General features: G+C 40.0%; 1 protein-coding gene across 5 annotated transcripts in view; it reads left to right on the forward strand.

Moving 5' to 3' along the window:
* The window catches only part of DIP2C (disco interacting protein 2 homolog C), a 310,372-nt gene that overhangs the window by 206,431 nt on the left and 76,148 nt on the right, over positions 1-27,793 (forward strand). For all 5 annotated transcript variants that reach the window (XM_039707449.1, XM_039707465.1, XM_039707457.1 and 2 more), the window contains 7 exons: positions 9,066-9,157; positions 12,936-13,046; positions 23,120-23,243; positions 23,862-23,971; positions 25,293-25,395; positions 25,775-25,839; positions 27,643-27,736. In XM_039707449.1, coding sequence (XP_039563383.1) covers positions 9,066-9,157; positions 12,936-13,046; positions 23,120-23,243; positions 23,862-23,971; positions 25,293-25,395; positions 25,775-25,839; positions 27,643-27,736 — 699 coding nt within the window. The remainder of the gene's footprint in view (positions 1-9,065; positions 9,158-12,935; positions 13,047-23,119; positions 23,244-23,861; positions 23,972-25,292; positions 25,396-25,774; positions 25,840-27,642; positions 27,737-27,793) is intronic.

The raw sequence follows: 27,793 nt of genomic DNA on the forward strand, positions 1-27,793 counted from the left end.
TATCCCTGACAACTCCCATATTGCTTCTGATTTTGAGATGTTCAGGGGACGTTTGGGAGATGTTCAAAGGAATTATTATAAATAACTGTCAGACTTTGAAAGCGAGTTGGAACATTTCTGTATGCTACTGATATGGATATAAAAAATTATTTTGCTTTTTTATTTCTACCTTCTCAGGGACTTGGAGTTCTGTGCAGAGAATGTTGTTACATGCTCTGATATAGAAGTCTGTCTGTTTTGTTCAGTGCTGAACATTCATTTCCATTCAGGAGTCAGACCCAGATGGTCTCTGGCCAAAAAGTTGTCTGCTGCAAGTTTGGCACTGCAAATATAGTTAAAGGCTTTTAAAGCATAAGAGAACCTTTGCAACTGAGGGTCATGCATGAAACATTTTCCCTTAAGGTACTTCAGAGTTAAGAAGTGACTTAATTTCAGGGGCAAACATATGATTCACCATTGATGAATGTTTTTCTTCCTTAAGGACATTTACTTGAAACTAGGGAAGAATTTTAAAGTTTGCAATTACATGTTTGCAGAAGTCATGTCATCTACAGAATGCTTTAAATAAATTGGACAGGAAAGGAAATTAAGCTGTTACTGAGAATCAAACCATTTTTCTGAATTTGGGATTCTGTCCAGAGAGTCTGAGCATATGTCCTGCTTTGCCTGAGGCTGTAGGGTGAGCAAATCAACCCAAGGAACATATCTGCATGGCTCATGGAGCCACCTAGCCTGCTTCTCTGTTCTAAAATAACCCTTTCCTCTTCTGCATTGTCTGAATCTTGAGAAAAGTAGGACTAAAATTCGTGTTTTCACACCTTTCATTTGGCAGCACTTTGGGATGTGGTTTTCCTGTTGCCTTTCAGTAGTTTCCTGAGATCAGAAAAAATATCAGTTCTTTTTTTTTCTTTTTTTGACTTCTTTTTATAGATAAAAGAAATTGCAAGCCAAAACATTTCATAGATTTGCTGAATTCTTCTCTGCTGGGTGCATTTAACACTGATATTATTTTTCATAGGAAATGTTCATGCCATAGGAGTTCCCTTAAATGAAAACTGCTTTAGAAATGTCATTAACAATACAGCCACCTGCCATTTCACTGGTGACTTTATGAATGATTTTGCTGTAGCTAGTCCACCTTCTGTACCTGCTATATTTTAGCAACTGCAGGCATGGCAGTTTTTAACTTGAAAATTAATAGACATTAAACCTCAAAATCATTAAAGACACTCCTACTCATGACTTTTTATCCTTGTGCTTAGTTCCACTGGCCCTGGTAGTAATAAACTTTTGAAAGATGAGCTTAGCCACAATCCTGGCACATGGTATTACTGTGACACTCAATTTCTTCATGTGCTTGGTATGATCAGGTGACTAAAATTTTGACTATCCACCCTGATGATTTTCAGTAGCCTCTAGTTTCTATTCCACAGTTATTTATAGAAATACCATTACCAGGAATCTTTGTATATTTCCCAAATATTAATAATTTTAAGAATAATACTAATTTTCTAGACTTTTGGTTTTTGAGATGTTATCATCACTTGCACTTCCTCTTGAATACTTTACCTCTATTTACTGTTTTGCTTCAGTCTCTTCTCACACCCCCTGTTGTCATGGAAATCCTCTTTCTTTATCCTCCAACGTTCCAGTTAAGAGGAGGCTTCTCTTTGATGTTTTTTGCTTTCATTCTCGATATCTTCTCAAGTTTTTTGTCCCTGCATGGGTGAATTGCAGTTTTGTCTGCTTATTCCACACTTTCCAAGATGATTTCCAGGAATGTCTTTGTAGCTCTCAGCTAGATCAAGGCCCATCTTGAGCAGGAGTCCTAATGCCCTTAACACCAAGCAAATTTATCCTTAACACCAAGCAAATTTATCCTTAACAGCAAGCAATCTTTTGTGGATTGTTGCAGACAATGTTGCCTTCCCATCCATCTTTGAGGCGCTAAATAGAGTACCATACACAGCCCAGACATTTCTTTCTTTATTTATTTATTTTACAGCTATTCCATGTCCAAGTCTCACAGGTTATTTTAGGAGGAAATCTTTTCAAGTTGAGGTCTTTTGCTGCATCTACTTGGTGAAACCCCATCCCATCTATGACCTTGGTCTCGATTCTTACATCAGCCTCTCTTCTGACCCTGAAAAACATAGTGCTGTCTTCTTGCATCTATCCAGGATGCTTTCTTATTTGCCCTTGGTGGCCTTAAGTGCTAAAAAGGAGCTCTGAGAACCCACAAAATTCTGCTTCTCCAAAGTCTTCCTCACAACTTCCCTTTGCTGTCCCTTCCAGAGACACCTCTGCGGGCTCAGGACAGAGGCTGTGATCTGCCGTGGCAGACAGAGGTGGGTCAGTGTTGCAGGGACCACCTTGTGTGCTGCACTGGAATGGATTTCTCCCCTGAGGGTGCTGATGTGTTCAGGTGGCTTTGACTGGGGAGTGCTCCAGGTTGTGAAAGACTTTGGGCCAGGAGGGGAACCAGTTTAAAGAAGTTGGACTTCCAGCTGTTGCTTAAAATCTTTGCTGCCCTCCCATTTCTCTGCAGGAGTTCATCAAATTTGTAATGCCTTGTTGTCTCCTGTGTCTTTTTCTGCATGTTTTTTGAGCTTCTTGTCTTCATAGCATGTCAGGACTGTTTTTTTTCCACGTGTCTCAGATTACTTTAGATAAAATAAATGTATAACTGCACTTGCAGATTTGATCCTTTTTTTCAAGCAAGTGTTTGAAGCGTTTGCCTCAGTTCTTGAAGCTCTTCTCAGTGCCCCAGTTGTAATCTTTATTTAATGTACTCAAAATTCTTAAATTCTTTCTAGTGAATGAAACACTATGAATATCACTTATTTCTCAAATATTTTGTTCCTCTGGGAACTTGTTTAAGTGGAGAACATCTTAGTTAAGTTATTCTCAATCCCTTTATAAATCAAATCACTGAATATGCATAAATTGAAATGTCTGAGATATGGGAAAGAAATATGTCTTTATCAGGTTTTATGAGAGCCTGAACTCTGACTAGAAAAGTAATGTGTACTTTGAGGAAAAGGAAGACAATTTCTGGCTCAAAGTTAATCAGAGTAGTGAAGCATCTGGTTTTGGTATTAATAATGAACTGCTTAGTGATTTCTTAGAGGAGAAATGTGAATAAAAGACATTTAAATCCTATGTAGTTCTTATGATACCAGAACTACTTTTCTTACTTAAAATGATTATTCTAAGGGGAACCAGAACAGCTGGGAAAAAAGTAAAGTGTTGAAAGTAATTAATCAATAAACAAGTTTTGAGCTTTCTTTTTGTAACCATTGTTAAAAACAACAGAATGAGTACCAGTTAAATTTGTCTGATTCAAAGAATCTAATTTCCTTTATCTAACACTATTTGTAATCAGATTTTTTAAACCATTTTCAGTAGCTCTGATTTAGTGTTTCCCAGATCAGAGGCCCACCAGGGACATCAAGTCTCAGAAAAAAGACAGATGTGACTCTCTGGGCAGAGGACAATTTCTTCCACTTGGATTCTGTGGAGAAGGAAATGCTTGGCAAATGGCATTTGTTTGCAAATGAATTGCTGATTTTAAAAATAACTTTAAAGCAACTGTAAACATTTTAGAGCCAAAGGGATCCTGCCTCAGCAGAGATTATGTTGCTGACACTGGAGATATCCTGGCATGCCTTAAAACAGGCCAAAACAGGCCAAAACCAGCCAACCCCAAGCCATTCTGCACCTGGTGTGCCATGTGCACCCTTTCCTGACCTTTCTGTGAGAATGTCCTAGACCAGGATTTTCACAATTATCAGCAGGAGAGAGACAGATTCAAGATGCTTCTGACCAAACTGTCCTTATCTCTGAAATAACTCAGGACTCACAGAAGTATGAATAGTCATGGTTTAAATCCCCAGACAGATATTAATCTTATGATTGTTCAATACTTTAAATCTTTATTTCTTTAATAAAAAACCTGAAAATTGCTGAATTATATGATTCAGACTTCAATATCAAGCACTGTAATAGCAAGGATGCCTCTATTCTGAGTGTCTGGAGTCCTTAATTCTCTGCAACAGAATATTTTTGTTCTTTTTCTTTGGATTTTTTTATCCCAAAAGTCAACAACTTCATTTTCTTTTTAGGCTGGATCTAAAGAGTTCATGAAGAAAGCATTACCAGAGTAGTAAAGCTGCAACTATTGCAAAGCAAAAAAAAAGCCCCTTTACCTGCATAGCTTTAGGAAGTTTGCCATTTACACTAGATTTAATAAATGCTCTTGTTTCTATTTAATACAAGGAATTTTGTACTGTGGTATTGAGAAAATGAATATTTGACAAAATTATTTGCAGTTAAACTTTGGCAGTCTCGCAGTTGCTGTGCATGGAGATTGGTAAGCAACCACTGGTTTGGCTTTGTTGAGTTAGTGCTGTGTGGTTCTGAAAACTGTCCTGAAAATGATCAGGAAATTCATTGTGGTTTGTTTTCTGAGTTTTCTTCCTTGATACAGCTTTTCTGTTAAAACCTTCTTTGCATTCAACACAAATATTTAGTCCTTTTACAGATTTGGAAAGGAAGAGGAAGGGGATTTACCTCAGTGTCATGTGGAAAATACCTAATTTTTGTTAACAGATCCCTTTTTGTGTGTTTTTAAGACCGTTTGGTTTCCTTTATCTTCATACTGTGTTGCTTAATCAGATGGGATTGGGTATTAACTACCTTCACTTGCTAAATTTTATTGCCATCTGAGTAGACTTTAAAAAAAAGATGACTGATTACAAAACATATCATTGCTGATGTAGAGTTTATACTGATCAACTAAATCAAAATCCCAGTGGCAGGAGAAAAGCTCCTAGCTCCACATGGGTGCTAACAGTGTTTGTCACAGCTGCCAGAAGGCAAGATGCTGTTCTCCATCCTGTCCTTCCCAGCATTTCTGCACATTGATGTCTGCAGGATATGGCTCAGATTCAGAGGCAGAGTGGTGCTTGCTGTTACTCACTGGACAGTGGGAACTCTCTGCTCGGTTTGCAAGTGTGTGAAGAGCCTGAAAGGGCTGCCTGCAGAAGCATGCTGCTAGGGCATGGCAGTCTGGCAGCAGCACTCTGGCAAAGTGACAGAAGTGGCTAAGTGAAACTCTTGAGAGGAAGATTTATTTCAGTAAATAAGCAATTATAAGTTAGGCAATCATAGGTGGACAGAAAAGCTCTGTTTCTTACCATCTTGTGGAGTTATACAAGATTTTGGAAAGCAGCACCACAATTAGCAGCTCAGTGGGAGGTAGGAGGGTAATAAATTGTTGTAGGAACAAGGTGTGCATCAACTGCCTGTTGTTGGGGTTTTGTTTTACAGAATTTGCTAGGGGAACTTCACCAATCTGCTTTGTATTGGAAATGGTTTTGTGACCTCAAAAACTGAGGGGTAATTCATGTTCCTGAACATCTAGTGCCCTATGTTACCCACAATATGTGTGTGATATGTGTCCCACCACTGGGTCTGCAGAGCCTGGGCCCCTTCCAGAAGGAACCCTTGTGCCTTAAACACCACTGAACACTTCTGAAGATGACATAACAATCCTTCATTTTTTAAATGCAGGAAAGTACCATGTTTTTCTAGTGAGATCAGAGCCTGAAAGGCACAAATCCTGTGCTGGTGTGGTGGGTAGGAATGTTGTTTGGAAGGACCCTGCTGCAGTGGGAATGGGGACAAGAATGCCAGGAGCAAGAGGGCTCACAGGGTGTGGTGTTTATGGCAGGGAAGCAGCAGGGCAGCTTCAGCACCTGTGCTCTGTGCAGAAAGGGCTGAGGCATGAGGCATGGCTGGGAAAGAGGAGCTCTGGCACTGAGCTGGGACATGGGCTGCTCTGCTCGCCACCAAATGAAGCTGTTGCTTGACTTTCCTACATCCTCCCCTGTGCCTTCAAGCCAGCTGAGAAGATTAATGGCAGTGTCTTTATCCGAGGAGGGCTGGTGCTTCTCTGAACTTGGGCTGAGGACAATGGCACGTATCCCCGGTGGCCCAAGCAGATTTCCTCTGCAGCCTGTGGAACGAAGCGATTTATCCCGCACAGGATGGGCCCTAAGCCCCATCCCAGGGTGACAGCCTTGGCTGGAGCACAGCTGGCCTCCTCACCAGGCCTCCCACAGCACAGATGTGGCACTGCGTGCAGGTCACAGCAAGGTCACAGCATCGGGATTTGTGTGAGAGGTTTTAGCAATCGGCTTTTTTCCCAGCAGTGTCTAATCTCTCAAGTTTGCAAAGGAAGAGTTGCTCTGAATTGCAGCCTAGGCAGAACCAAGGAAGGAAACACTTCAAAGATTTCCTTCTTTATAACATCCTCCGTTTCTCAGAGCTGCTATCCTGCAGAGTCCTTTGTGTTTCTCTCTGTGTCAGGCCGGGAGGGCAAACAGCCAAGGTGACCAAACAGAGCCACTGTTCTGTCCACGTCTGGTCAGAAGTGTGTGCCCCAGCCAGAAGCCACTGATCTGCCTTGATCATCCATACATTCCTAGAACCAGCCTCTGGGTTACTGCTCCTTTTGTGGCCCTTTTTTAATTTAGTTTTTGGAACACAGTTATATACCCTGCTAGAGAGACTAGAGTTCCAGTTCAACAATTTAGTTCAAGATCTGCCTGGCCTTTGCTCTGTTTGCTCACCAGGGTGCCCGGGGGTCCCTGCCTGCCCCTGGCAGCCCACACTGGAGCAGAGTTGGCAGCAGCTGAGGGCAGGCAGAGCCTGCAAGGGTTGGAGTGACATTACAGAGCTTGTAAGAGCTTTGTGTTCCAGCCCCTTCCCAGCTGAATGCAAGCAAGCTGCTTCACTCCAGTTTTCCACAATTTCATACTCAGAGGCATATGTGCCTCAGATACTTAACACAGGTTGGTCTCACACCAGTAAATAGAGAAGGAAAGAGCTGTGGTGACAGAATATTCAAGTCTTTTCTGGCCACTAGAACATACTGTGGCCATTTTTATGCAGTTCAAAGTGTATTCAAACAGAAAGGTGTGGAATTAGGAAGGCAGTCTTATATTATGTGTCTTAGAAGATGAAATAAAATTTTTGTAATGAAAGAGCATCATGACAAAATGTGTTTAAACTTATTTAAAACTCTGTTAGAAACTACTTCTTTACATTTTCTTAGACTTTGAGAGAACTTAATTTTGGCTTTTATCCAGGACACTTAGGTGGAGATGATTGTATAGCATACCTGGGCACCTCTGAAAGAGTACATCTAAATACTGTAATATGAATAGCCCTTAGATTTCTAAAGAAAATATTTGATGGTACATTTGATAGATGAAAAATTAGTGTGACTATGTCACAAATGTAAATTTAAGACTTGTAACAGATTTAATCTTTAGAGCTGAGACATAACTTTTCACAGCAGCTCCTTCAATGTTCACTTCAAGTTTAAAAGTGTTTTGTGTAAAGATGGTTCTCTTTTGCAATTCAGAACTTTTTCGAGGTGTTTGATTTCCATTCTCCAATACTCTGTATCATTCCTAATTGCTCTTTTAAGTTTGTTGCCACTGAAGCTTTAATGCTTTCTTAAAGCATCCTTTTTTTATCCTACTCACTTGTCAAGTTCAAGTGTTAACTGTAGCAGCAGGGAGGATTTCAAAGCCTTTCTTTCCATCAAATGCAGGTAGTTGTGTGAGAGTTAATCCTGCAGACATACTCCCGTATCTGTGCTGACTTTCCAGTGAAACAGAATTGTGTTCCTTTCTAAGCAGTAAGACAGTTCAATGTGCAAATACTGGAGTAATTTTAATAAATTAAAAACTTTGCAAAGCATAGTTTGATGATACTATATTACTGTTTTCATAAGAAATAATTGCATTTAGTACTTTCTGCATAACAAGCAGCAGTGACCCTTCCAATTTTCCATAAGTGGGAAAAAAAGAAAATCTGGCCTTCTCATCTTACTTTATATTTACATCGGATTTGCACTTAAAAATGATTCAGTAGTATTGCATTTTATAACCAGGATGTGGAGGTTCTTATTATAGCAACTGCTTGGCTTAGTTATAAATAGCAGTAGTGCATTTTTGGGGCCTGAACTGCTGAACTCTATTGGCAATCCATTGTCAGAACCTATTATGGTTTCAGTTATTGGTGGGCATGAATTAAAGATTTGTTACTGTCAGATTGAATAGTGCTTAAAGGCAGTACCTGGGGCCAGCCAAGCACAAGGGCTGTTAAACTTGGTGCTGTTCACATGGAAGTAACAAGGTCTTTAAACAAAGGGCACCTGGGAAAGCAAAGATGCCAATCACTTGAAGGATTAATGAAAGGCCTGAGGGCAAAGAGGTCTTGGGGACAGAATTTTTCTTTATTTAATATTGGGGTGGGGACTTGATAAGGATTAGATAAGAATGGTGCTGGAAAGGTGAAGAAAGGGAGGAGAGAGACAATAACTGGGGTAACTGGGGCAAGTGAAATGAATGGGAGAAGGGAGGGTATGGGAGCAGGTGAGAAGCAAAAACCAAGTTAAATGGAAGAAGGCCCAGGATGAAAAGTAAAACAGCCATATGGATGTGCTAGGGTTCAGAGGGTCCCTGCTGCTTCAGTGTGCCCCTTTGACTGTGGGGTGTTTTCTGTTTGTTGGGTTTTCTTTTCTTTGCCTCTGCTTCTTGGGACTCCTTTCCTTTTTCCTTGGTGAGAGAATTGTCCTGCTCAAAACAGAACATCACCCTCAAGGTCAGTCTGTGCTGAAATGTGCTGTGCTACAGCTGAGGTAGTAGGGTGATGTCTGAACTTGATGAGGTACCAGCCCCTTCTAACAGTTCATTTCAGAGTCAAGATCCAGTTTTCTCCAAATTAAAACACTTCTGCCATAAAGAAAGCTATTTTCACTTTTCTTTTTGTTTTTAAAGTGATGCTGTCTTGAAAAAAGAAGTTCAAAGAAAACTTCTGATAAGTATTTAAGTATTTCCAGTAGTCCCAGTAGTGGTGTCATATCTAGTTGGAAAATTAATATAAATGCTCCTACTCTGTGTTTTCACCTTCTCAGGTATTCTTTCTCTTTAATAATCTTGTAAAACATAAGAATTTTTATATTAATTTCGAAAATTTTGTGTTAATAGGCAAACTTTGGACCAGAAGTATGAAGGTTGCTTACAATATACTACATAAATTAGGCACAAAACAAGAACCAATGGTACGACCTGGAGACAGGGTGAGTATCTCAATGATTATTTGTAATCCAATATTGGCAAAGAGAGAATGAGGTATTTGGGGTGCTGAGAGGAAATTAGTGAAGTGAAATAATGGGGTGTGGGACAGGGTGCTGAAATCTGCTGTGTTTCCTCCATAAATCTGATCATTCAGACAGATGTTTTGAACTGCATATTAAGTAACCTGAGCTGGTACCCCCTGAACTTGAAGTTGTGGCAATATCAACAATAAACATTCCCACAGAAAGTGATTTTTGGACATTGAACGACAGTTCAGTGTTTAGCAAAAGCTTGCTTATGGAGCCTGGAGGTGTCATGTGGATAAAAAACTGACTTACTAATGACTTTGTAGTTGTTGAGGTGGTAGAAACACGAGAAGCATTGTGGAGGACAAAGACAAGCAAAGTCAGCACATTTTGGCAGCCAGTTGAATAAATAAATGACGCTGACTGGTAACAGAGAGAATATTTCCATTCCTGGTTCTGACTGATGCAGCTACTGCTAGAGGCTGAATCTAAGTAGATGCATAAAGCCCACAGAGAGCAAGAGTTGCAGGGGTAGCACTTGAAGATGTTAAATGAAGACAAGAACGTCCTATGGTTTTGCTAACAATGTACTTACAAACCTACCCCTTTGACTGCCAAGGCTGACTTAGCCTGCTGCTCATTTTCTCTGCCAGAGTGTGTATAGAAAATTCCACAGGTCCCATTCCAGTTTGGATCTAAGCCATGGAATGGATATTCCAGAACAAATTTATCAGAAATGCAAATTTTAGTCCTGCCTTAGCACTTAGAGTTGTGGGTGTGGGATTAAGTTTCCCCCTCCAGTGTCTGATAGCAATTCTCAAACTGTTGATCCTCTTGTGCCACATGTGAGAAACATGTCTGCTTGCATTACACATGTCTTAGGGCTTCAAAAATGAGACCATGCATTAATGCTTCCCAGAAGGAAAAAAAGAGAAAAAAACTAAAAGTGACAGTCCTTCCTGTGTTTCTTTTTGAAATAAATCATAAATAAATTAACTAAAAGATCTCTAGATCCTTAATCTAAATTGCTTCCTACAATGGCATTCAGCCAGGATCTGAAGACTCTCTTTTACTTGACTTACAAGTGTGTCTCTAAGCAACAGCAGAAGCAGCAAGTTATTCAAGTATGCATATCAAAACAGTCCACCCAGAAATCTCCAAAAGAATAAAGTTCACCTATGGGCAATGTGCATCTCTCCTTGTTTACTGTGCACTGCCTGCCTATCTTCATAGTCATTTTCTGCAGCAGTCACTGGCATCTCCTAATGTTAAGAAAGGATTTGTGGATAGCTCAGGCTGAAAACTGAAGTTTAGCTAGCACAGGACTGTAAGGAACAAACTGCAGCTCATCTAAAATAAGTCAGCCTAGATTAGAGTGAAACAAATGTTTGTAGCTGAGTGCTGAAAGCATATGCTTTGTGTTGTAAAAACATCTTGCCTGGCATCCCTGTGTAACAGGAACGTGATCATTTGAGGCAACTTCACATTGAAGATGAGGTGTTACAGCACTTCTGATGCTCTAGGCTGTGATTCTGGCTGTTACACCCCTGTTGTAATAACAAAAAAGCCTTCTGACCTCTTTGAAGGTGACTTTATTCTACATAATGTGTGTTGTGTGACAACATTTAAATGCAGTTTTAAATACTAAATGAAATACAGGCATGTATTTCTGGTCTTTTCCAAATGAGAACGTATTTGTTTCCTTATTTTGATATGTATAAAATAGTTTATATTTTCCGTTTAAAAACAACTTCTGTCAATACAATCTGGTTTTCATGGCTACCATTACATCACCTTTTAGATTCTTTATCTGAGCCAAAAAGTAAATGCCTGCATCTCCTTCCTTGTTTCTGGTATTATACGTGGCAAAGTGCATTTGCCTTCTATAGTAACTTCAGAAATTTAACCTTGCATCACCCCAGACAGCTGCCTGGAAATTAATCTTGCTCTCTGAAATATCTACTGGCTAACCAGATTCTCATCTGCTACTATACACTGTATGATTTTGTTCCTTCAGCCCTTTTTGCTTTTACACACATTATTTATTTATTTGGTACAAGTGTGTTAGTGATTAATGTTTTTTGGAGAGGAAGTTAATGCCTCATTCCCACTGGACTTCAGTGAGAATTTTTTCACTTCTGTCAGCTCCTTTTCAAAGATTCTCAGCCAAACCTTCAACGGCTTTATGTAAGCAAAGACCAATGCAAAACCTAAGAACCCTCAAAGTATATTTTGGGATCTTTCAGATGTTTGCTGGACTCAGCAATCTCTACCATCCCCCACCATGCACCTGTCAAAATCCCTGTATTTCCATTTCCATATAGTGAGCTTTGCACTCCATCTCCAGCACTTGGATTGTTCAATGTGCAAGTATGCAGATAAAGTAGCAATGAAGAATTATGAGGTTTAAGTCTTCAGCCTAAAAACCAGAGATATTTTGGACCCACTTGGACAAGGCGGGTTAGGTTTCTTCTAGTTTGAAGAAATCGAGTTGATGTGTTGAAGCTGTCTACCTTTAAGCCATGTGAAAATTCTGGGAACACTTACAATCTCTAGTAGCTGAACCTCGGAGCATACATGGAAACATCATGATTTTACTTCAACAAAACTTCAGTGAATGTTGAAGCAGTCAAAACTCAAGAGCTGCTAAGTAGTTTCAACAAATGGCAAGGTGCTGTGATAATACACCCTTTTTCTGTGTGGGAGCCCAGAGGAAGGATGTTTGGAATAATTTGCTGTGCCTTTGCATGCCTCTGCAGTTGAGTGCAGGAGTTCCCAGCTGTGTTACAGCTGTTTAGGATGTGAGCTGAGAATGCCCATCTGACTGAACTGAAATAAAACCACAGAGAGGATCCAGCCACTAAGACCATCCACCAGTGGGAGCAGAACTGTTCCCTGCCCTTGCAAGGAGAGCTCTGGGCTCTCTGAAGTGCCTGGATCCTCAGCAAGGCTCTGACCCCTCCCTTCTTTTTCCCTTTTCCTGTGGAGGATCTCAGGCATTGTCCTGCCTCAGGCAGGGCCTGCAGGAGTTAAGCTGCACAGCTCAGCAGCTACTGAGCATTCTGGTGATCTGTGATTGGTTTTGGCATTCTTTTATCTAAATAATTCCCCAGCCCTAGCCCTGAAGCTGTTAAGTTCAACAAACACACACCTAGGCTGGCATGTGATATGGCCAGCTCTGGATGTGAGGTTTGCTTGTAGATACCAGTTTTGTGTGTACACAGCACACAAAGCAGTGTGTACAGTTCCAGTGCTTTACACTGGGAAAACAGGAAAACAGGACAGTCCCAAAACGAAACTGTTTTATGAGGCAAAGTGTAGTGAAACAAAACAGTGTGTTAATGATTGGCATAATGACTTCCTAAGTCTGGATAATTTTATTTGGTCGCAGGTACTCTTCAGTTTCAGTAACTTCAAGCAAATTATTACATTAGAATCTTCTAATTTCCAATTTAAGTTATTTAACACTGGTAAAGCAATCAGTTAATTCAGAACCAGATGAAAGGTGTTGTCAATGTAGAAAACAATGCAGCATGAAAATATTTAACTACATCCTAAGTGAAAATATTCATAAAAAGAATATTTATCAGAATAAATTCCTTCTGATTCCTCATTCATCTGTTATTAGGCATTTGAATAGCTGTCTTAGAAGTGCTCCAGTATCATCTGCATCCAAAAGGAGGCATGGAAACGCCAATTATTATGATGTGACACCTAGCATAAAAGATTTTTAACATACTTCTCTCTCTTTCAGGTAACCCTGGTGTTTCCTAACAATGATCCTGCTGCTTTCATGGTGGCATTTTATGGCTGCCTGCTTGCGGAAGTTGTCCCCGTCCCTATTGAAGTGCCACTTACAAGAAAGGTGAGGAACTGAATTTCTTCTCTATACTCCATTTTAGCACTTACATCAGAATAAATCACAACTGAACATAGCTTTTGAGTACATTTTTGTGGTTAGCTAGCTCTGAATCTGAGGATACCAAGATAGTGCTGTGTGGTGAATTATATATAGTTCCTTCTGTTTTGTGATAGAAAATCTGAAAATGTGCTTGCAGTTTCAACAAATGCAGGTCTGCATGGAAAATGAGAGGAAAATTTTTCAAGAGAACAGCTCTGCCCGTCATAGATAGATTACCTTTGTTGCCTTTTAAAGCCTTCTGGTGTTGGTTGGCCACTGACAAAGAATCATTGGCAACAACTGCTGATTTTCCACCTGTCCCTGCAACCCAAGCTATGCTATAATGCCACTGGTGCTGTGTGTGCTACTTCAAAGCTGTCATGGAAATGCCTTCTCCTGTGTCTATATGTGCATATGTGTCCCAAAGCTTCTGTCACCATGGTCACCTCTGCCAAGGGTGGCACTTGAACAAATTCAGTTCCGGAGTTCTTGCCACAGAACATACATTCATAGAGAGAGCTGGCCACTGCTAATCAAAAAGCATTTCACATCCAGTGTTGGTTCAAAGACACAACCACGTATCCCAGAGAAGTGTTAGGAGACAGCTAGAGCAGTTCCAGCTGGAAGGGGTGTCTGGGGGCAGTGAGGGGTGGAGGTGAACCACAGCTGGGTCACTTGGATAGGTTCTGCAGAATCTGAGGATGGATGCCTTGAAGGCTGTAAGAACAGCAAAATGTATTGATTAATTACAAGGGTTGTTTTGGTCATATCCCCTTAATTTGCCATGTCTTGCTGTTCCCACATACCCCTTCTATAATCACTCTTGTATTAGCTAGCACTAATAATTCCTTACTTTAATTATTTGGTCTGGGCTTGTCTGCAGATAGAGTGTTCTCTAATCCTTACAAGTTTTCTTTTTAAAGTGGATTCTTTTGGGAAGTGTTGACTGAAGCCACGAGGTGCCAAGCAAAGGGCTGAGCAAATGTATTGCATTGGTCACATTTTCAATATTTCAATTGTCAAGGGCTTTTCTTTGAGATGTTCCAGTGTTTGAGTACTCTGGAGAAGAAGCTCAAATCTTTGTGTCATGGACAGGAACCATCCCTTTCAAATGGAAGCCATGAAAACAAGATTGTAAGCCCTCACAAAGCCTTTGCAGTTTTGACATCTCACACAGCCAATTAACAGCTCCAAATATTTGGAGATTCCTTCCTGAATTAACCTGCTTGAGCCTTTCTCACCTCTGGGGAAGCTGAGTTGACCTCAGCATGAGCCATCATCTGTGGTGGGCTCCTGCCCTGGTGAAACCAGAAGGTGGCAGGGAGAGAAGGGCTGGGATCAGGAGGAGGGGGCAGCTGATAAACTGGCGAAGGAGGAGAGAGAGATGGAGGGAGGGAGTGGATCAGCCAGCAAGAGATCCAGCAGAGCAGACTGGAGAGCCACGGAGCAGAAGGAAGGACCAAGGGAAAGAGGAGACAGGATGTGCCCCAGCTTAAACTGTCTGAGACTGGAGAAAGATGCAGGAGAGCTGGAAATGCCATGCAAGGGGAGAGGATGGGACCCCAACCACCATGCCTGCTTTGGGGAGTAGGGTTATGCTGTTTCATGTGTAAAATGATGCATTTGGGAGCATTGAGAGGTGGATGTGGCAGTAGAATGAGGATGGTGATTTTAGTAGAAATGTTTGCATTGGGCTCTCATTGTGCCCTCACATCTGTGGGCAGTGCATTTAGTCTGAGGCTGTTGCATAACATGGTGCATTATTTTGATAAAAAAGCCAGAGATTTTATATGCATCAACAAAATAAGACCAGCAGCATATGTACATTTTAAGATCTTACAGAGTGCTCAAATGGGTAAATCCACATTTGTTCCATGAAAAAATAAAGAAACAACATAGTTTTGAGGGTTAAAAAATCTAATATGTCTCCCTGATACTATTCTCTGAGGTCTAATGGCATTTTAAAGCACACAGATAGGTGTAAATTTGATTTATTTTGGAATCTGATACCACATCCACCCAGTAAACTATAAAATCCAGCTGTCCAAGTAAATACTCTGTGTCAAATGAATAACTTACCCTAATTTGGCTGCACCTCTTGGGTGTTTTTTTTTTAAAATATGTATCTATATATGGATATATAAATATACACTTACACATGTGTATATATATATATATATTTATATAAAGGAATATCTACAGACTCAGACTGTTTATCTTTTGCCATGATGTTTAAATATCAAATTAATAACACAATAACAGAGATGTCAGTTACAAAAGCAACATGATCTATACTCTATAAATAAAGCTATGCAATCTCACAGCATATACTATTTCAAATATCTTTGCATTTGTTTATATGGAAAGGCAACTGGAGTGGAAACAATGAGATGAAAATCGTGTTCTGAGCAGTCCCAGAAGGAATACCTCTGCCTGGTCAAATGGCAGTGGATTGCTTCTGGCATCCGTGGGAAGATGTCATTCCTGTCATCACACAATGGCCTGGACTGTTAGTTTATGCTTTCCCATTATTTGTTCTCTGTTCTGCATGCTTCAGTACATTCTGGCAGTGGACATCTTTTGGGTTGCTTTCTGGAAGACAGAGATGTGAACTAGCAAATAGACCAGCAATTATATTTTATATTATAGGCTTACAGAATAATGAGCTGATACAGGATGAGCTATTTCAGGTAGTTATATTAGCAGCCATTTTTAATATTTAAAGTTTGTACTAGCAGCTTTAATACTGTTCTACATTTTCATAAAGAAGAGTTTTTCACAGCTCTGTGCAGGATTTTGTCCCTGGCAATTTAAAACTGAGCAGTAATTTTTGCAGCCAGGTAGACTTTTGCCTTACAGATTACTCTGCAGACATCTGCACCCACATGGAAGTAGCAGCTTTTGCTTTACCAGCATATAGATTTTGTGTGTATTCTCTTTTTTGTTTTTAGTATAACTGTTATTTTTTCAAGATTTTGTCAGGATTTTTTTTTCTCACTTCACTACTAGGTGAAGGTCCATCTTGCCTTGCTCTTTCCTTCTGCATCCCACCTTTATGTTGACAGAGTACCTAGAATACCCCCAGGACTTTAGGGAAGGTGTGACCTGGCATCTGGGATGGATTGTCTGAACATCCAGCAGCCATGCAGCATTCTCCAGTGTTATTCCCAGAAAGCTTCCTAGTGTTTGGCAAAGAAAAATTGGAAATTGGAATTCCTGCAGTATGGTTTTGACTCTGTAGATTTGGGACATCCGATCTAAAATTAAAAACCAAAATCCCAAACCAACTCTTCATTTCAAAAGCAGCAGAAAGGGGTTCTTCAGTCATTGTAACAATAGAACAAGCAGAATTTTTATTTCTCCTCCTTTTTCTGAATTTAGTACCATTGCAATGCCTTTATCATCAACACTCTCCAAAATTGTTAAAGCTAATCCTCATCCCTTCATTTCTAGGCTCTCTTCTCTCAGAATGGTATCCCTCTCTCAAAATTTGCTTATGTTACCCAAACATTAGCAAACAATGTGTCCTGTACAGTATCTCTTCCTTCAGAACTGCCATTTATGTTAATCTTGTCTGAGGCTGGAGTGTCACAAACCCTTTCATTGCATGTGTGATATGATGTGAGTTGCAAACTATATTGTAAAATGTGCTGTCAAAGTAGATGAGATGGGAGTTTCAGCATGTTGAGTTCTAGTTGAAACAGTGATTTACTATGTCCCTCATGAAAAGATTTTAAAATAAGGTTTTGATTTCTTTTTCTTTATATTTTTTAGTCAATGTTTTTTTCCATTTGATTGGCGCTGTGAAAAATATTATTATTCTGCTCTGATACAGTCAGGGGAGCTAATCAGTTTTAATCTAAAAATAACATTTTTGTCCTCCAAGCACATTCACAGTTATGCTCAGTCACATGCTGTGAACATAGGAAAAAATCTATTCCTCACAGATCTTCATGGCCTCCTTATCATAGGCACAATTTGTAGCAGGGTGTGTGTGACATGAAAGCATGTAAAAATTAATTTCTCACTCAAAATGCTATTTCCTAGCCTATTAGATTTAGTGCTATGTGTGCTTCCAGCAGGCATTTCTGTACTTTTCCAGATGCTGGCTTTCACAGTGTGATTGGAAGAATTGTGTATTGTCATAGGAAACCTGGAGAGACCCACTCCAGGACACTTGAGGTTTTTTTAAAGGATGCTTCATACAGGGTAAAAACTGGTTTTGAGGAGCTCTTTTTATTAAATCCTGAGAAGTTATTAAAGTTTACAGTAGCCAGGAAGGTATATCTCTTCCAAGACAGTGAAATTGTCCCAGTCATATCTTTCTTTGAAAGAAAAATTCTAGTCCAAAGGAAATACACCTTGACATCTTTCCTAGTGTTTCAGGGCTCGAGATAAAATGAGCTTTGCTTTCTCTCAGCTTTACTCATTGTAGGGCTGTAGTGTGCCAGAAACACTGGAGCTCTACATGCTTTTGAACATCTTCTGACAATGCATCTTTTTCTCCTCTGGATTGAAAATATGTACAAAATGTTTCTTATACTCTTTTCAGTGGTATAATCTTCCAGTCCCTCCAAGGAATGTAAGATTCCTGAGCCCCCTGTGCAAACTGCTGGGCCCTGCAAGCCCTGTGCCTGTCCATCCCTCTTCGTACACTTCAGCAGTGGAGCACTAAGTCCTTGCTCAGTTTGCCACAGTGAATCTTAGATCCTTTGAAGTCTGTGTTTCCTTATTATATTTTCAAGTTTAGGAAATGGTAATTTCCTGGAGAGAATACCGTATTTCGTGCAGCGTCCACTGCCAAAAATAACCATTGTCTCGCTTTTATTAAGATTTTTGGATGTTAAGCTGCTCATGGTTGCAGATTTCACATGCAAACTGCAGGCAGATACCAAAGCTGTTGTCCAAGGAGACAGTTAATTTCTTCATCTTAAAGCTGGGTATGGGTATCTGCACTGTGTTTAATTTTCACTAAGGTCTTTGTGTTTTTAAAAAAAGAAGGTTTCCTTGATGCCTTTTTTTGCTCAGAACTGGTGATGCTTGGCCTTTACATCTGATCATTGCCCTGTTTGTTCTTTACCAGCAAATTTTTGTTAGCGAAGGGCACTGGAGCTCAAATAAGCATTGTAACAGAAAACAAGATTAGTTCAGTCTATGATGCTCCACCACATAATTCTCATTTTGAAAGCAGTCTGGGATTTGCAAGTGAACAGAAGTAACCTTTGTCAATCAGGCCAACCTTTGCACAGACTGTCCCTTCCTTATTAGATAAGGACATGCACTCTCACTCATGGAGACAGGATCATAACTGTTTTCCTTCACACAGATACTCTCACAAAGCATTAGAGAAATGACATTAACAGCATGCTGAAATGCTACCACACGTGGGATTTTTTTATCCTGACAATGAATTATCACTTTGCAGCAGGAAGAAGACAGTTTGCCTCCAAGTACTGGTGAAAACCTTTAGGGAACCTTTAATAAAAGTCTTTGGAGAACTTTGAATGGCTGCCTACAGTAGAGAGGATTTCTGGCTTGCTTCATCTGAAAGATTGATCTCTCTAGGTGTGTGCAGACATAGTCTGAAGCTATGCACACCTCAATTTTCATACCCCAGCAAGTGCTGTGCCTTCAAGGAATGTAAAGTGATAGTTCCAAAGTCATCCATTGGTCTCAAACTCCATGGTATAATGCCTCAGCTCTGTGTTTTGCCTTCCATCTGCATTAGGTGTTACTTCAGATGGTGAATTGTAGAGGACTTGACAATGAGCATCTCTGTCTGCAGCTGGGACTGCATTCAGTTGTTTCACCTAGTCTCCTCCCTGAGGTTTTTCCTACCCCCACAACATTCAGCAAAATAAATTGTTTATGGCAAGTGGGGGGTTGCCAAGTAGCAGATAACTAAAATAGCAAACCAGTGTGTCCCTCACAGGTGGGAAATTGATTTTACTTAGAGGGGAAGAGGATTTGGGGTTTTTGGCAGAATATTATTTGGTTGTGTCTCTTTGCAAATTATAAAGTAGTTTTCACCATTGCAACCATTCATTTCACATTACTCAAAAGGCAGGCCAATAGTTTGTCTGACAAATCTGTAATAATCATTGCCCTTAAAGTCAGTAGCCCTGTTTGTGGCCCACATGTAAGCTTTCATAGCCTCAGGCAAAGAATTGCACTTTTAGCTCAAATTTCATTTTTCAAACATGAGTTTTACCCAAGCTCCTCACTGTTCTGGACCTGTCATGCTGAGGTATGAGGAGCAGCAAAGACTGTTGTCTTTACATGGTTGAGTGTGTAAGGAACATTGTGGTGTGTCTGTGGGATGTGAAAAGGTTTCAGATCTTCCACCTCCTGGCTGTCAGTCCAGTAGCCCAGCACTACTTGAGTAGTTAGAAACAAGTTCTTCTGTGGGGCACCAGTTATCACAGAAAAAACAATATGGGGCAAGGGATGTCAACCCCTTCTTCATGTCTCTGTTCTCTGCAGTAGTTTTAGATTCTGGGTCAGGATGAAACCACCAGCAGGAGGCAGAAGGTGGGGATAACTAGTTATGAGGTGTGAGAGACTGAGACTGAAGGTGGAATTGATGGACACCAAGTAGGAGACTTCCAGAAAGCTTCATTGGGTTCATATTGCAAAATCCTCAATTGGAGCTCCTGTGGCCCTTGAGAAGACTTTCTTTCACAGCACCTCTGCTTCAGCATCTTGATTTGCCTTTGTCTTGCAAGGCAGGATTTATTGTGGCCACCAAAGCATGGTGTGGGATATGAAAGTCTGTGAAACACGCTGCCCATGCCTGGTGAAATTCTTCCCATCTTCTGTGGCAGTGTTACGTCACATGATTGTTCAGTCATGTTTTTCTTACAATTGAAAGAATATCTGTTCAGAAAAGAATAGGGTGAAGATTTTAGTGCTGTTTGAGGTGGGCTGTCCTGATGTAAAGCAGTGTGCTATTACAAACTGTTACATGTGCAGAGATTGTATTAAGAAATCTATGTATATGTGTGAACTGCTACAAATGGATGATTAATATTTATGTGGACATCCTCTAAGACAGTTCATATGGCACCAAGAGAAAGCATAGGCATTCTTTCTTGTGTTATCTAAAAAACTCTACACTGTTTATACAAGTTTCTTTTTTCTTTTGTGTTCTTTTGCTGGGAGAAGAGTTTGACAGGTGATTTCTTAGCTGATGTATCTCCCAGCACCATGGTTTGCTGATGCATGAGGATCCACACTCTCTACTGGTTTCATTGTGTTAGATTTTTTAATGGGATTTGTTAGGTTAATTTCTGTTTACAAAGTTCTGCATTAAGTGGGATTTCATTGCTTGAGAATTGGCATTTTCTTGATATAAAGGTGAAACAGTTTGTGGCAGTCTTTTATAGGATATACAGTTACAACATTGTAATTTAAAATTGAGATCAATGCCATTGCTGCATTCAATTATAAAATTTATATGCCTTTTAAAATCGGTAGTTAGAAACTCATACGTATATTAGTAAGCATTTATTAGATTAAATTTAATGGGAAATTTTGAGCAATGGTAGTATGAATCTGATATTTTAAGGAACTCATGACCTCCCTTTATAGATGATAGAGTAGTAGATCTCAAAAGCTGTCTTGAACAAGGAGTGGTGTTCCCCATGGAACACTCCAGCCTTCCTCTTCCTGCCATTCCTTCTGAGGGAGCCTCAGGAGAGCCACCCCTCCTGCACTGTTCAGGCACCCACATTTCCTTCCTCTGAGCAGACTCCAAGAGTGGAAACAGGTCTCATCCTCATGTGGAACCAGGATTAGATCTTGCTAAGTGCTTGGCCCATAGGTCTGACAACAGAGACGTGGAGCAGCTGACATGAGAGTCAGTGAGGACAGTAATTAATGCTGGACAAAGCCCATTAATTCCTGGAAGCCCCACGGGTGCAGGTGTGGTGGGGCCAACAACAAGTTCCCCAAAATGTTGTTCACAGAGACACCAGTATTATTCTCTGTTGTTCAAATACTCTCATTGTCTGGTTTTATATGGACAAAGATGATACACAAGCTTAAGTTTAAAAAGTCTTGCGGAAAAATAAAAATGCCTTTCCATTTTTTCCTACTTTTATAAGCATTCTGGCTAGAGTAAGCAAAAGCAAATACAATAGTTCTGGATAGGAGGAGTTATATAGGATTGACTTTGACAGATCAGTTAATGGTCTCACATTGCTTGCTCAGCTATCAAAGTTCTGATAATTGTTGCCATATACATATTTTGAGGTGGTATGGAAAAATAAGCTTTTGCTTTTCCTCTGTTCTCATTGCTTCTCCATTTTAGATGGTTTTATTTGACTACATAAAAATTGCATTAAGAATTAGTCACTTAGACTCCGGGGCTTTCTTTCCATGGTACAATTTTGCTTTGAATAAATCAATAGATAAGGCAACTGTTTCATTTTTCTGGTTGTTTCCATTGTTGAGTGTGCTCTATGGTTGATTTGAAAAATATTTTAATTTGATCTTTTGAGTCTCTTAGGAGGTTTTCAGTAGAATAATTCTGTGAATAAAGGGTCCATATTCCTACGTACATTTACATGTAGGGCTTTTCTGTGTTGAAGAGCTTATTGGAGAGAGGTAAAGTTCGTAAAAGTAATGACAAGCACTCTACATAAAGCAGATGTAATGCTGTAGAAGCACAGCATCTCCTAAAGAACATCTATGGCCTAGACTGGGAAATCATTACATGACTTCTTAATCTCACTGCTTCTATCCCCTTGATGAAAGTAAAATGTAATGAGCTTACTCTAATGGGCACTTGACTGTATGTAGTGCTCCTGAAATGTGCCTGTAACTACTCAATGAAATGGTTATTGACAAATCAGGTTAGATCAGCATAAATAGGGAAACCTCACCACTGTACACCCATCATAACATCTTAATGGCTGAAAGCTTTCTCCAGGTGGAAGCATCTATAGTCCATATGATTTCCTGGAATTGTCACAAAATCACAGAATGGTTGGCAGAAATGTGTGGAGGTGACCTAGTCCAGCTTCCCTGCTCAAACAGCGTGCCCAGGACTGTATCCATGGTAGCTTTTGGATATCTCCAAGTATGGAAACTCTACAACCTCTATGGGTGCTTTGTGCCAGTCACCCTCCCAGTAAAAAGGTGTTTCCTGGTTGTGAGAGAGAGCCTCCTCTGTTTTGGTTTGTGTCCATTCCCTCTGGTCCCGTTGCTGGGCAAAGTAAGAGAAGAACCTGGCTCCATCCTGCACACTCTCCCTTCAGGTGTTTGCACACAATGATTAGATCCCTCCCTAAGCATTCTCTTCTCAAGGCTGAGCAGTCCCAGCTCTCACTATTCGCTCATAGCAGAGATGCTCCAGTCCTTTAATTATCACAGTGGCCCTATGCTGACTCTCTCCAGTATCACTGTGTCTTCTGCCTGGCAGCCCAGGACTGGTGCCAGCACTGGAGATGTGCCTCCCTGGTGCTGAGGGGAGGATGCCCTCCCTCAGCCTGCTGGCAAAGCTTTGTCTCACACAGCTCAGGATGCCATTTGCCTTCCTTGTGCCAAGACACATTGCTGGTTCACACTCAGCTATTGGGTCACTCACCAGGACCCCCAGGTTCTTCACAAAAAGCTGCTCTCCAGACCATTCTGGCACAGTAGTTTGTTCCTCCACAGGTGTAGGACTTTGGATTTGCCTTTGGTGAGCTTTATGAGGGCCCTGTCTGGTAATTTCTCCAGGGATCCCTCTGGGTGGAACAATCCTCTGTCAGATCAGGCATTCCTCCCAGCCACTTGTCATTTCTGAAGAGATGCAAGAGCAGATGCCATCTGATGGCTTCCACTGTCTTTATGATTTATGCTGCTACAGACAAGAGGATACCTAGCTTTTGAATTCCTTTGTCAATGTACAGATGAATTTTGATAGTCACCTAAAAGGAAATCAATTTAAAGGGAAGAGACTGTTTTCCTCTCAAGATAATGTGCCCAAGAACAAAAGTGCTTTCAGCCTGTAATCACTTCTAATCAATTCTGTGTATTTTGTCATCTCTTAGGATGCAGGAAGTCAACAAATCGGCTTTTTGCTTGGAAGCTGTGGAGTTACTGTGGCCTTGACCAGCGATGCATGCCATAAAGGACTGCCTAAAAGCCCCACAGGGGAGATACCACAGTTTAAAGGTAACCTAGCCCTAGTTTATCATGGGTCTCACTGGTCATTTACTACAACAAACTGCACTTGTTTTGTGGCTGTGGGTGAGGGTCAGGCCTGGGGTGAAACCCCTGTCACAGGAGCAGCTGGGCTGCTGGGACACTGCTGTCCTGGTGTGTCACTGTGGCAGTGGTGGCTGTGCCAGCCTCATGGATGGAGAGCAGCACCAGTGCTCCCAGTGCAGTTCTCTGCTGGCTCAGCCAGCTGCTGAGACCATCTGTGGCCACAAAAATTCAACCAACAGATTTAGGACTGTAGTAGATGAGAAGTGTTGATACAATTCACTCCTTCAGTCAAGTGTAGAGGCAGTAACTTCTGACAGGGGAGTGTTAATGAAACTGCTGGGGTCAATAACAGCTTGAACTGCCCAGCCATTCCCACAGGGACTGCCTAAAAACACCTCAGTAGCTGTGTTAAGGAAGCAGATCTGCAAAATTTTCTTTCCCATACTACACTGAGGTTCAAATGAAGCAATGTTTAGGTAATGGTGACCCAGATTTTCAAGAATAAAACTCTGGCAGGGAAAGCTTTTGTCTTGTCTTATCCAGCAGAAACTCAATGAAATCTGGCTTTTGTTTGTACCTCAGGCTGGCCAAAGCTGCTGTGGTTTGTCACTGAGTCTAAACACCTCTCCAAGCCACCTCGTGACTGGTTCCCACACATCAAGGATGCCAACAATGACACAGCTTACATTGAGGTGAGTTAATGAAGATGCATCTTCTCCTCAGATCATTACATATGGCACCCTGGATTAGGTAAACATCATTATTCATTCAGTAGTCACAGAAGCAAAGAACATCCTGCTTTAGGTTGTTAATAAGTAATGTTGTTTAATAAATTCGACCAATACTGATTTCAGAAAAGTCAATGGAATGTTAAATTGTATTCTGGGTGTTTCTAACATTAACATTTTTATGTGGCTGCAGCAGTGTTATATTATATTTGCCTTGTGCAATCTTGGTTCTGTTCAGTGTGGGCTTGCTTGCTAGCCTTGGGATGGATAGATGACAAGGTTCACAGCGAAGCTTCAGTTCTCATGTCACAACCTTCAGACCCTTTGAAAAAGAAAGAATTTCTTGTTCAAATGCTTGCCTGTTACTTACTGCTTTATGAGTCACACTCCCAACAACAGAACAGCATCAGGAAGGGAAAGTTAGCAATGCTGTTGAATTTAATTTTCCTCCTTTTTTTCCCATCACTTTCTCCCCCTTCTGCATAGACTCAAATGCTTTGAATTCAGTGGTGTTAATATTGAATTTAAATTATTCTTCAAAGGGTCTAAGAGCAAGTGAATGGACCAAAGGTGTTTCCTGTCTTTGTGCAGTCAGAACACTGGGCTAGAGAAGCAGAGATGTCTTCACTCTCAATCTTGCTGATTATCTTCATAATGGAGAAAGATAAATGTTTAATTTATTGTCTGCTCCTGATAGTTCTCAGACATATAAAGTTACAAAAATAATTTCAATAATCACCAATGGCCTCCCACCTCTTTTCTGCTGCTTTTTCATGAGTATCACATTCTTCTGATCAAAGTGCTTGTGTCTTTCAGACACATAGATTATTATCACAGCACCCAGCAAGGATTCTGCAGTCAGCTCTTATCACATGCCTTATAAGATGCAGAAGGGAGAAGCTGGGTTTTAGTGGTTGGCCTATAAAATCAAACATGTAAACACTGAACAGACTGAACTAGGTTATTCTCTGCTAAATCTAGCCAGTCCATTAGTCACTGACACGATCAGAATTGTTAGAGTTATGTTTGCATAATGCCTGTTTTCAAACAACACATGGATTTCAGATACCAAACCTGGGAATCTCCAGTAAAAAGAGAAAGCCTAAAAAATTGCCTTTTAACAAAGAAATGCCTCCAAACTTCCCAGTATTGCTGCCTTCTTAAAATAGAGTCATTAGATGTGTCCATCATTTATCTGCAGAGGAAACACTTTAAACATAGCTATTAAATAATGGAAATATGGCAATTCTTTCACACTGACTTTCCCTGCTGATTTCTTTTTTAGTACAAAACATGTAAAGATGGAAGTGTGCTTGGGGTAACTGTGACAAGGATTGCACTGCTGACACACTGCCAAGCTCTGACCCAGGCATGTGGATACACAGAAGGTATGGAGTGTGCCCATCATCCTTAAAACGTGTACATCATCAGTGTACATCATCTGTAAAATCAACTGGGGATTGTCATTTATTTCTCATCCATCTCCTATATTGTGTTTTACACAGTCCAGTGCCAAAGGCTTCTAGATTTAAAAACATGATTTTTTTTTTCATTTGTTTCAGGAAATATGTTCATGTTTAAAATATCTATAGGAGAGGTACAAATAATGTCTTAACTAATATAAATCCTGCAGTGGAGATTTACTTTGAAAGTTAACCTTTGAGGTCATCAGTCATGTTATACTGAAGCTTCCTTCCTTTGAGTGGGTTTGCCTTGGGTCAATGCCATGTTCTAAAAAATAAATTCTGCTTTGTTTTTGTTGGACAGCTGAAACAATTGTGAATGTACTAGATTTCAAGAAGGATGTTGGTTTATGGCATGGAATTCTTACAGTAAGTATGTTTTTTTATTCTCTCTGAGTATTTGAAAATAAGCTAACTTAATATGCTTAGTGCTGTCACAAACTGGGATATCCTACAGTTCCTTCTAATACAGTTTTTTCTGCTTTGAAAGCAAAATAAATGTCATTTAAACCCATGATCTTCTCCTAGGGCATTTACCCATAATGAGCATGGGAAAGATGTCAGTGTATTTTTATATATCATGTCAAATATTGTGATCCCATTCTTATCATGTTATCTCACCAATATGTGATTTTGAGATCAAACTTTATAGCAGAAACAAATCAAATTAGCATTTTCCTCTGTAGGGATATGATCCACTGGCATAGTTCTATTGCCCCTGACTAGCTTCCCTGTCAAAACTCCCTCCAACAGATGTTTTTGCTAACATTAAATATTCCCAATACTTTAAATTGCATTAATTTTCTACTTGATGTTGGAATGTCTTCCTCAATTGTCATGGGAGACAATTGACATGTTTTTAAGGATTGCTTCTTAAGGTGCTGTTGCAATCAGTGACTGACAAATTGTTTACTATTCACTGATCATTTTAAGAACAGATGTCAAGTCTTGAAGGGTCATTGTTTGGGGGTCCCATGATTTTGGGGATCCCCAGGATTCCCAGTGATCTGATGTATTTTTCCCATGCAGTGTTACACTGTTTTCACTATCAAAGTGCAGTAATAACATTTCTGAAGCAGAAATGATTAGGCTTAACACCCACAAGTATCTAATGTTAAAAAGAACATCTTTATCACTGGTTGAAACCAAATGTGTAATAGAGCTTTTCTGTGTCTTCCTTTGCTATTAATCTTGTTCTTAACTTCATTTTTTTCAGTACTTGCCAGTACAGTTTTCCTGTACCTAAGCTTGTGCCAGACTGAAAGGATAAAAGATAGTTATATCTTTTGCAGTTCTCCAAGTGTTTAGATGACTAATCCACTGGGACACTTAACCTTTCTTAAACCTAGGTTTTCCAAAACAAATACTGTATTTAACCTGAGCTGCTATGAGGGGAATCATGTTGCCCTGAGGAGACATTTCTAAATGTTAACAAAAAGTAAAGCAGCAGCTCCTTTACAGGGTGTTTGTTTAACACTGAGAAATCTCTGATGCAATTGATGAGCTCAGACTGAGAGCTCAGCTTTGGGTTTGTCATTGGTTTCACTCAGCTGCTTGTTCTAAACTTCCTGGAACTTTTCATGGCCTTGTTGAAAATACTGGAATTAGCTCACCTAGAGAGGGACTAAAACCTCCTTCATTTGTCTTCTATTAAAATAAATTGATTTCTGCTTAGTCTAGGATTTCAATTTCTATGTCTCCTGTCTTTTAAATAATTTGTGCTCCACTACCATTGGTAGCTTTTAGCCTTGCCAGAGATGGATTTCCATAGACAGGTGTCTTACTGCTTTTGTCCTTTTTAGTACAGTGTTCATATATATGGCAGTTTATCAGGCTTAGGGATAATATTATTTACATATTAACATGTAGACATTCTTCACCCAATGTTTTATTTTAGATTTTTTTCTGTTTAGAGTGAACCTCTTTGAGTATGAACAGAAAGAAAATATTCTCTTTCAGTACTGCATAAAAATTACTATCTGATTAGTATAAATCCTTAATCTTTAATTAAAGCATTGGAAAATGGGTGTCTGTTTCATCTTCATGTAGGTAGCTTGATAGGAAAAGATGAATGCCAGAACGGAGTGTTTTGCATAGATGTCCCTGCCCATAACACAATTTTTGTAGTTACCACAATTTTTGTATCAAACCCTTGTATGTTTTTGATTTCAGAGTGTCATGAACATGATGCATGTCATAAGTATTCCATACTCCTTAATGAAAGTCAATCCTCTGTCATGGATACAAAAAGTCTGTCAATACAAAGGTAAGGAACAAGAATATAAAAAATTTCCTTGATAGTCAAAACCAAAAGTGCAAATTG

The sequence above is a fragment of the Passer montanus genome, unplaced genomic scaffold (assembly GCF_014805655.1).
Source record: "Passer montanus isolate IOZ18808 unplaced genomic scaffold, ASM1480565v1 scaffold10, whole genome shotgun sequence".
NCBI classification, from domain to species: domain Eukaryota; kingdom Metazoa; phylum Chordata; class Aves; order Passeriformes; family Passeridae; genus Passer; species Passer montanus.